The sequence below is a fragment of the Emiliania huxleyi genome, assembly GCF_000372725.1.
Source record: "Emiliania huxleyi CCMP1516 unplaced genomic scaffold EMIHUscaffold_8, whole genome shotgun sequence".
NCBI lineage: Eukaryota > Haptophyta > Isochrysidales > Noelaerhabdaceae > Emiliania > Emiliania huxleyi.
Window position 1 is genome coordinate 659,633 of NW_005196021.1, and position 10,447 is coordinate 670,079.

Here is a 10,447-nt window from a genome sequence, read left to right on the forward strand (position 1 = left end):
GCGGCGGGAGGGCGGCGGGAGGGCGGCGGGAGGGCTGCAGAGGGCGGCGGGAGGGCGGCGGAGGGCGGAGGGCGGCGGCGGGGGAGAGCTGAGCACCGGAAGGCGCCGTCGTCAAGGGCGAGGGGCTTGTCGCTGGGGAAGTCCAGCTCGTGACGCAGCGGCAGCCGCGTCGCCTCCTCCACGCCGTCCCCACCCGCGCAGGCCTGCAGTGCGTCGATCGTGACCGAGCGCGGCAGGCAGGGCAGCAGCAGCGACGCTTCAAGCGGCGCCACCGCCCAAGTCGCAGGCGAGGCAAACACTGTCTCCTCCTCCGGATTCCCAACCTGCGATGGCGTCGCCGCCTCGGCCAGCCGGCAGACTAGCCGGTGCGAGTCCGCCTCGACGACCTCGCACGCCGCTGCCGCGTGCGCGCCTCCCACGCTCAGCTCGTTCTCCGACGCGACGGCGGAGAAGCCCGATCCAGAGACGGTGAGGAGGGCCCCGCCGTTGAGGCCGGAGCGAGACGCGGAGACGCGGTCGACGACGGGGTGGACGCGGAGCAGCGCGGCGGTCGCGCCCCCTCCCCAGCGCACCCGCCCGTGCGCCGCCGCCTCCGACGGCCCCCGACGCTCGACGCGCACCTCCATCTTGTGCCATCCCGCCACGAGGGAGCGAGGCACGCGGACGCGCAAGTGCCACTCTCCGGCGGAGCTTTCCGCGCGGCGGAGGACGGTGTGGTAGTCGTTTGGTCGGACCGGCGCGGCGCCGCCGCTGACGGGCTGTCCGTCCGGGCCGACAGCGGCAAAGACGACCGTGACTTGGGAGCGTGCCAGGTCGCCGTCTACGCCCGAGAGCGTCACAAAGAGGGAGTCTCCCGCAACCGCCTCGGCCGTGGCCGGAGCGGAGGACGCGAGCGGCCCTCGGGACGTGAGCTCGAAGGAGGCGTTGACGGTCAGCAGGGGCGAGTACGAGAGGCGGCAGCCCGGACATCCCGTCGTGGTCGGCTTGTTCTCCTCTGTCGTCTGGTGAAGCGTGACTGCGTGCGAGCCTGGGTCGGCCATTGGAGGCGCGACGCAGGCGACGCTCGTGCCCGCGGGGTTGGAGTGGGAGGGGTCGTGGACGCACGGCACGCCGCCGACCCGGATCTCAGCCAAGCCGCGGGCCGCCGAGGCGGCGTCGCCGCCTGGCTTCTGCAGGCCTCGAACGCGAACGATGAGGGTGGTGCCGCCGTGCAAGCCAACCTCGGACGGCGAGACACCTGCGCCGCGGGCGTGCGCGCTAAGAGGGCGTGCGGCGATGCGCTCTTTGCCTTTGCCTGGCTCGCTCGCTTGGGTGCGCTGGGGTGGGGGTGCCCTCGGAGGTGGCGCTCGTACCGAGGATCTGTGGCGAAGCGGCGACCGCAGGGAGCGAGAGGATGAGCATCAGCGGCGGATGCATGCCGCGTGCGCGAGCCGAGGAGCGACTCGGCCTTGTCTTGCGCCACCAGACGGTGCACGGAGAGGCCGACGAGACGTGCGCACAAGCCGCGACGCGCCGGGCCCGACGCGCCGTGATCGGTCCCGTGCTTGGTTTCCAAGTTCTTCCTCTTTCGATGCGCCTGGACTTCAGCTGGTTTATCCGCAGTCTGATTCTTTTTTTGGTGTAACACTTCCGAGGGAAAACCAGCTGGGATTCCGAAGTCAGATTCTTTTTTTGTTTCAACACTTCCAGTTCTTCCTCTCAAAATTATTTCTTCCTTCACAGAAAACAAAAAGAGAAAAACAAAGCATCGCTGACCTGTAAAGAAAGAAAGAAAAAACGACAAGCCAAGGGAGGGATGGGAGGACGGCACACAGGACACAGGGATTTTGAGGAGAGGAGTGTGAAGGTTTCACCGCGGCGCGTCTGCCTGTTTCTATCTCTCTTCGCAGTCCCTCGCCGATTCTCGCCGCAACCTTCAAGCTTCATGCCACCTCGCGGTCTCGTCGTTCTCTCTCTTGTCGCTTCTTCCTCTGAGAGAGATTTTTAGCAATACCAAACAACTCTAACACTCAGACGTCATTTGGGGCCTGGAGCCCTGGTTCACGGATCACGCGCGCGCAAGACGTTTTGCTTCCTCTGTCGCACCGCTCTCCTCTGTGTGTGTGTGTGTGTGAAGGCGCCATCGCAACTGCCATGTCGGCAGGTTGTCGGCTGGTGCTCTCGCCCCGCTGGCGGCGCGGTCTAGTGCCGCGGCTCCTAGCCCTTCTGAGGGCCCGCGGCGGCTTGGGTGCACTGGGGTGGGGGTGCCCTCGGAGGTGGCGCTCGTACCGAGGATCTGTGGCGAAGCGGCGACCGCAGGGAGCGAGAGGATGAGCATCAGCGGCGGATGCATGCCGCGTGCGCGAGCCGAGGAGCGACTCGGCCTTGTCTTGCGCCACCAGACGGTGCACGGAGAGGCCGACGAGACGTGCGCACAAGCCGCGACGCGCCGGGCCCGACGCGCCGTGATCGGTCCCGTGCTTGGTTTCCAAGTTCTTCCTCTTTCGATGCGCCTGGACTTCAGCTGGTTTATCCGCAGTCTGATTCTTTTTTTGGTGTAACACTTCCGAGGGAAAACCAGCTGGGATTCCGAAGTCAGATTCTTTTTTTGTTTCAACACTTCCAGTTCTTCCTCTCAAAATTATTTCTTCCTTCACAGAAAACAAAAAGAGAAAAACAAAGCATCGCTGACCTGTAAAGAAAGAAAGAAAAAACGACAAGCCAAGGGAGGGATGGGAGGACGGCACACAGGACACAGGGATTTTAAGGAGAGGAGTGTGAAGGTTTCACCGCGGCGTCTGCCTGTTTCTATCTCTCTTCGCAGTCCCTCGCCGATTCTCGCCGCAACCTTCAAGCTTCATGCCACCTCGCGGTCTCGTCGTTCTCTCTCTTGTCGCTTCTTCCTCTGAGAGAGATTTTTAGCAATACCAAACAACTCTAACACTCAGACGTCATTTGGGGCCTGGAGCCCTGGTTCACGGATCACGCGCGCGCAAGACGTTTTGCTTCCTCTGTCGCACCGCTCTCCTATGTGTGTGTGTGTGTGTGTGAAGGCGCCATCGCAACTGCCATGTCGGCAGGTTGTCGGCTGGTGCTCTCGCCCCGCTGGCGGCGCGGTCTAGTGCCGCGGCTCCTAGCCCTTCTGAGGGCCCGCGGCGGCTCGCCGCGGCGGTTGTGAACAATGGGACCGGTCCGGGTTCATCCCGGCGTGCAGCCGGTGCCGCTTCTTCGGCGAAATTTTGCTCATCCTCTTTGTCGACAAAGTTGTGCCCGAGCTCCTGCTGCTCGACTGCGCGGCGGAACCGGCCCCTCGAGGCCGAGATGTGAGGCGCCGGCACCGGGGCTACAACGCGGGGCCATCTCCGGGCTGTCTCGGGCAATCTCAAAATTGGCGCCTCTCTCTGCTGCTGCTGTGCTGGTGCTGCTGGTGCTGCTGCTGGTGCAGATGCTGCTGCTGGTGCGGCGCGGCTCTCCGACTCGAGTCGACGCGCGCGTCGCGGGCATCTGACGCGGCGGGCGGCGTCGCGGGCGGCAGCGATCGCGGCTCGACGGTGGAGGTGGAGGCTGGAGGCAGTGGTGGACCTTTGAGTTTATTTAATGGTCGAGTACGAGGACTGGGGGTTCAACCGGGAGGCAGGGGGTCAACCAGGCGACGGAGGACCATGGGCCATCGCGGGGACGGGCCGCCGGAGGCGCGCCCGGTAGATCCGGATGGTCTCACCCGGTGGGAGGCACCGAGGCGTCTAGGGCGCTCCACTCTACCTTAGCTCCTGAGGGGCGCGTGGTTTTAACCACGTCGTATGACTACAGCCCACCACAGACACCCTACCTGCTCCTCACGTGTGCACACTCCCTCACCCTCTCCTCTCTCCTCTCTCTCTCTCTCTCTCCTCTCTCTCTCCGCTCCTTGTCTGTGCTGTCTGCCTGACTCAGGCACTGAATCTGCCGATGCATGCTTGGACTGCCGTCGAGGTACGCAAATGATGTGCTCGGCCGAGCTGATCGGGGAACGCTTTGAGGTGAGGCTCGACCGCACGCTCGGGACCGGAGGCTTCGGCACGGTGTTCTTCGCTCTCGACAGGTCGGCGTCGCAAACGCTCGGTGTGGCAGCGAAGCGCGGCAGCGCGGCGGAGCTGCGCGCGGAGGCGCGGATGCTAGAGCAAGTGGCGGGACACCCGTCCGTCATAGGGCTGATTGCTTTCGAGGAGGTGCCCGGAGGCACGGCCTTCCTCTTCCTCGAGATTTGCAGCGGCGGCGAGCTCTTCGAGCGGGTGACCGACGGAGGGCCCATGCAGGAGCGTGTGGCGCGCTCCTTTGCGGAGAGCATCGCCGAGGCGCTCCGGCACTGCCTCTCGCGCGGCGTGGTGCACCGAGACGTCAAGCTCGAGAATGTCATGATCGTGGGCGAGGACCACCGCTCAATCAAGCTGATCGACTTTGGGTTTGCGTGCGAGGTGCCGCTCACCCCGGACGGCGGCGTCGCGCCCGCGCTGCGGTACGACGGCGTCGGCACTCCCACGTACATGGCGCCCGAGCTCTGGTCCGCGTCGTCCGGCTACCTCGCACCTCCGGTCGACTGCTGGGCGTACGGTGTGCTCGTCTTCACACTGCTGTCCGGCTTCCCGCCCTTCGAGGCGGCTACATCTCGGCTACATCTCGGCTGCATCTCGGCTACATCTCGGCTCCATCTCGGCTCCATCTCGGCTCCATCTCGGCTACATCTCGGCTACATCTCGGCTTCTCGCCCTTCCAGGCGGCGAGCACCGCAGGGCGGTACGCAGGGAACTGGAGGTGCGCCCCTACACACGAGATCACACGAGATCACACGAGGTCACACGAGGTCACCCGAGGTCACCCCGAGGTCACACGAGGTCACACGAGGTCACACGAGGTCACACGAGATCACACGAGGTCACACGAGGTCACACGAGGTCACCCGAGGTCACCCCGAGGTCACACGAGGTCACACGATATCACACGAGGTCACACGAGATCACACGAGGTCACACGAGGTCACACGAGGTCACCCGAGGTCACCCCGAGGTCACACGAGGTCACACGATATCACACGAGGTCACACGAGATCACACGAGGTCACCCGAGGTCACACGAGGTCACCCGAGGTCACACGAGGTCACACGAGATCACACGAGGTCACACGAGGTCACACGAGATCGCACGAGGTCACACGAGGTCACACGATATCACACGAGGTCACACGAGATCACACGAGGTCACCCGAGGTCACACGAGGTCACACGAGATCGCACGAGGTCACACGAGGTCACACGAGGTCACACGAGGTCACACGAGGTCACACGAGGTCACACGAGGTCACACGAGGTCACACGAGATCGCACGAGGTCACACGAGGTCACACGAGGTCACACGAGGTCACACGAGGTCACACGAGATCACACGAGGTCACCCGAGGTCACACGAGGTCACACGAGATCACACGAGATCACACGAGGTCACACGAGGTCACCCCGAGATCAGGGACTGCAGGGATGTGGCGGCTGGCCACGGTGGCCACCAGAACACATGCCTTCTCCTGCAGTGGCAGCACGTGCTCCTCCCTCCTACCTGCAGGTGGAGCCGGTTCGTGCAGGGCGTCGCTGGCGGCGCGAGCGCCTGCGACGCCCTCTACGGCATGTACAACCGGCCCTGCCCCTTCTCGCCCCGCGCGCGCCAGTATTGCGACGGCTTGCTCGCCATCGAACGCCACCCGTAGATGCGCCATATCTCGGCTACATCTCGGCTATATCTCGGCTATACCTCCCGCCCCAACTCCGGCTATATCTCGGCTACATCTCGGCTATATCTCGGCTATATCTCGGCTATACCTCCCGCCCCGACTCCCGCCCGCTCCCAACGCAGGACGCCGACGGCCGCGCCACCCTCGCGCAGTGCCTACACCACCCATGGCTGACTAGCCAGCCGGCAGCAGGGCTGACCAGCCAGCCGGCAGCAGGGCTGACCAGCCAGCCGGCAGCAGGGCTGACCAGCCAGCCGGCAGCAGGGCTGACCAGCCAGCCGGCAGCAGGGCTGACCAGCCAGCCGGCAGCAGGGCTGACTCCGCCGCCCGAGCAGGCGAGATCACCCGAGATCGCCCGAGATCACCCGAGATCGCCTGAGATCACTCGAGACCGCCCGAGATCACCCGAGATCGCCCGAGATCGCCCGAGATCGCGCGAGATCGCCCGAGATCACTCGAGAAAGGAGAGGGCCTTGCTCGGCGCCGGAGCGGCAGGTCGCGCCGCCGCAGCGCAGCGGCGAGTCCAGAGCCGAGCTCCGCTGTGGACGGCGTCTCTTCACACCTCCTGCTGTGCGTAGCAGAGCAGCGGCGAGTCCAGCGACGACCTCGTCTACCGCACGGCGAGCGCGGAGCTGCGGCGGCCGCCCTCCGCCACCACCGCCTCGCCCGTCGAGGCCGCCGTCGAGGCCGCCGAGGACGAGGAGGTCCTCTACCGCACGGCGAGCGCGGAGGGCGGGCGAGGCGGCGGCGGGGGGAGGCTGGCCGCCCCCGCGCCCCCGGACGGGGCGCTGCGCCTCGTGAGGCAGAACGGGGTTGTGCTCGGCGCCGCTGCCCTGTAGAGAGGGGGGTGTTTTTGGACATAGCGTGCTATGAAGGTTGTCCTTCACGTACAACGTGAGGAGAGGGGGGACAGCAAGCAATACCCAAAATACGCGATCCACACACCACACTACGGCTCTACCGGCTCGCAGCGTTGGGCTGCTACCTGCTTGCTCGAACCCCATCGTCCGAGTTTCGTGCGCAATCTCGCGTGACGACAACTTCGCCCTGCTCCTGCTGCAGGCGCATCATATCGTCGGCGACGGGCCTTCTCGAGCCGACGTGCCGCCGCACCCAGTCAGCGTTCCGCCACAATGGTCAATGCCGCCGCATGCCGCCGCAATGTCAATTGCAATGCAGGTAGCGCAGGAGCGTACTGGTGCGGCAAGGAAGAGGCCGACCCACATGGGCAGACCTCTATTGGGCACGCCACGTGCACGACAGCATGCAACGTGGCGCGCAGAGAGACAGCTCCCCAAGCCGCCGCCGCCAAAGCATTGGGCCGAGGTGGAGCTGTCCGCATGGCTCGTGGACAAGGGCGATGTCACCGCGGAGGAGGCGGCCCGTGTTCCCAACGTCTGACCACCATGAAGGATGGGCGACCCAGTCCCCAGAGGCAAACCAGAGGCATGCCGAGGCAAACCAAAGGCAGGCTGCTGACAACCACAGTTGGCGACCTCAGAAGAGCACGACCGCCAGAGAGCCGTCCTGCGGAATGCGAAGAGCAGCGATAGCCAGAGAGCCGTCCTGCGGGAGAGCAGCGATAGCCAGAGAGCCGTCCTGCAGAAGAGCAGCGACCGCCAGAGAGCCGTCCTGCGGAAGAGGCGACCACTGTGGTCACCAGCGGTACGCCAAAGGTGCGCCACAGGCGTGTCACTGGTAAGCCGAGGCTTGATAGCCACCTTCGAGGCCTCTTGGTCAAGGCTTGTGAGCCATCTCGAGCGAGCCTACGTGGGCGAGGAGGCAATGGACCTCTGGCGCATCACAGAGCTCGAGATGACAAGCGTGGCGGAGCTGAGCAGCACCGCCTGTACAGGCGCTCGCATTGCCAGCCCGCCCCGCCCTCGCCCCGCCCCCCCGCCCGCCCGCCGGTGGCGGGCTCGTCCTGGCTGTTCCCTTTCAGGAATTGGCACTGGACGAGAGCTGGGGCGGCGTGGATGGAGACATCAACGGGAGCGGCCTGGGGGCGTGCTAGCATGCATGCACATACTGGATCAGCATCCGAAGAAGAGGCGAGGAACAGGCTGTAGCAAAGGTTGAGCACAGCACGAGTTGATGTTACTGACAAGGTGTACGAGCTGCATTTGTCCCAGTCCGCCGCCTGCACGTTAATAATCTCCGCGCTGATCAAACAAGCTTGAAAACAAGCCAACAACATTCTCACGGTGCCAAGCAGGCAAGCACATCTGATGCCGAGTCGATCCGTCGGCCGGCAAGAGAGGATGATGAGGAAGTACGCGGGCGCCGCGGCGTATTCCGTGTCTTTATATCCAGTGGTCGAGTGGTCGACGAGGGTGAAGACGCTAACCCGTAGCCGGACCTTTGTATCGGCCACTTGCGCCTCATCAAGTATTCGCACCAACGCGACAAGCTGCTCTGGGTCGTCACTCGTATTGCTGTCACTCGTATTATCTAGGACTAGCGGTGTGGGCGTCGGCGAACGACGCGGCCAAAGTTTTCTTTTTCCTAAGGATGCACGTGGAGCGACCCGCGCGCCTACAGCGATGTGGTGATTAGTTGGCGAGAGTGGTGTCAGCGCGTTCGATTCGGAGAGCGACGGTGTGGGGGTGGTCATCACCTGATCCTCGTGACGATACCACTTGCGCTCGATGAAACCGAGAGGGGTGTCACCGGTCAGGTACGTACGTCTTGTTGAAGAGGCGCCATCGGTGATTGTAGTGCCTCGTCGCCTCGACCGGCCGCTCTCCGAAGTGTCGCCCGCCACATGCGGTGTGTTGATCTCGCCACCCGAACTCGTTGGCCGTGAAGGTCACGAAAAACTGTGACCGAAGGGGATGGGAGAGAGGTGGTGTGCGTCTTGCAATACAGCGACGCTACGGGCATATGAAAGATATAAAAATGAAAAAGTAACCTGGTAACCAAGGTAACCTGCAAAAATTCGGCCACCCCAAAAAAAATTTCAGAGGCTGAGAAAAAAAATTGGCGGAAGAAAATTTTGCCGAGGTTACCAGGTTGCCAGGTTACTTTTTTTGAAAAATGGAATTTCGAGATTACCTTTCGAGGTTACCTTCTGTAGATTTTTTCTTCGTGTGAAATAAATGGCAGAGGTGCTCACCCCACCCACCTCACCTCTACCAAACAACCCGAATCAAGCCCGGAAGCCTGCTGGCGGTGTATCGAGAGCCCAATAGCCGAGGAGACTGCCATATCGTTATCGACCTGCAAAAAAATGAGGCTATGATTTCGCAGAAAATCCCTGCCCTTGTTGCGCGAATTGGCGAATCGCTATCATCAAAGGAACACCAGACGGTTTATAGATCTGTACAAACAGGCGCCGACGGAATCTGAATCACCCTGTGAACGTGTATGCCATGCACGCGGACCACGCTTGCGTGGATACGTGGCTGGCAGGCTGACCCGTGTGCGGGGTAACCCGCGCACGGGGAAGCTTCACGGGTTCGAGTCGTCAAACATTAAGCAGAGCGGAGGTGTGCCGAGGGGGGCCGGGAGCGGTAAGTCGCCGTCGCCCGGCGCTGCTTGCAGCACCATGGCGATGACGCTAAGAGAGGTTCCTCTTTCCGCGCCCCCCCCGCAAGGCGCGCGATACACACAACGTGAGATTGTGCGTGTGTGTGTGGACGCGAGAATAGCTCCGCCGTTCATGGAGGCAACCGATGCGAGTCGACTGGTGTGTGTCGTCGTGGTTTCATATCAAGGATAACTCACTCACCGTGAGATTGTGCTTGAGACAGCTGCGCTTTCTTTCGGAGGCGGGCGATGGGTGACGGTAGTCTCTTCATAAAATTAACCATTAATCGACGCTTAAAAAACACCTTTGGTGAGGTTAGGTAGGAAGGTGAAGAACAGTCAGGCTCGGACTGGACACCAACGCGGCATGGGTGGACGCCCCCCCAGGACAGATGATACCGGAAACGCAAGCTGAATATCACTTTATTATCACTCTGTTGATTTGTACACATGATCACACACAGGTCACAGCGAATAAAAAAGAAGCACCGTGCGTGCCACGCGCGGGAAGTGGGAGCGACCCCCCTGGATACGCTTTGTTATAAGAGCGCCGACCCCACACAAATCAGGAGATGAGGTGCGGCAAGCTGGCGAAGATGTCGCGCGTCTGACAATCGGTCCCGGGATCAAACCCGACGCCAAAGTCGCGCAAGCGCCAGCGGCTGGGATCCGTTGCCGCCGCGCCGACCTCGCCGCTCACGAGGACAAGAGGCCGCTCGGGCGACCACCTGACGATTGCCTTGCCGATCCGCAGCTCGACCTGCCGCCGACGGCCGGCTCCGCGTCAGAGACATCCCGGGCGAGAGCTGGCAGGGGGGCTAGCGGGGGGAGGGCGGCGGCGGCGGGGGGGGGGAGGGGGGGGGCTTTCTCTGTGGTTGTTTACTGACTTGGTGGTTGTAATGGTCGCTGTTTTCTTTTTTTTTTCTTTTTCTTTTTCTTCTCCTCTTTTGCCCTTTTCCTTCTCTTCTTTCCTTTTCTTTCTCTCTTTTCTTTCTTTCTCTTTCTTTGTTCTTTGCTCTCTTTTCTTTTCTTTTCTCTCTTTTTTTCTCCTTTTCTTCCTTTTCTTGTCTCTCTTTTTTTCTGATTTTCTAGCTTCTATTTCTTTCCTTCCCTTTCCATTTTCTCTTGCTATCTCTCCCCCTTCTTTCTTATTACTTTCCTCTCCCACTTCTCTTCTTTCTC

The 10,447-nt window shown here is 62.2% G+C and overlaps 2 protein-coding genes across 2 annotated transcripts in view; one reads left to right on the forward strand and one right to left on the reverse strand.

Annotated features, from left to right (window-relative positions):
• Nucleotides 1–1,416, reverse strand: part of EMIHUDRAFT_198514 (hypothetical protein) — a gene marked incomplete at both ends in the record, with an annotated part of 11,587 nt that extends 10,171 nt beyond the window's left edge. The window contains 2 exons of the mRNA XM_005759556.1: nt 97–1,237; nt 1,353–1,416. Coding sequence (XP_005759613.1) covers nt 97–1,237; nt 1,353–1,416 — 1,205 coding nt within the window. The remainder of the gene's footprint in view (nt 1–96; nt 1,238–1,352) is intronic.
• A 2,546-nt stretch (nt 1,417–3,962) lies between these two features.
• On the forward strand, nt 3,963–6,576 carry EMIHUDRAFT_97014 (hypothetical protein; the record flags this gene model as incomplete). Its single annotated transcript, XM_005759557.1, has 3 exons — nt 3,963–4,433; nt 5,572–5,580; nt 6,316–6,576. 3 exons carry the CDS (start codon nt 3,963–3,965, stop codon nt 6,574–6,576), a joined length of 741 nt encoding a protein of 246 aa, XP_005759614.1.
• Between the last annotated feature and the right edge of the window lie 3,871 nt (nt 6,577–10,447).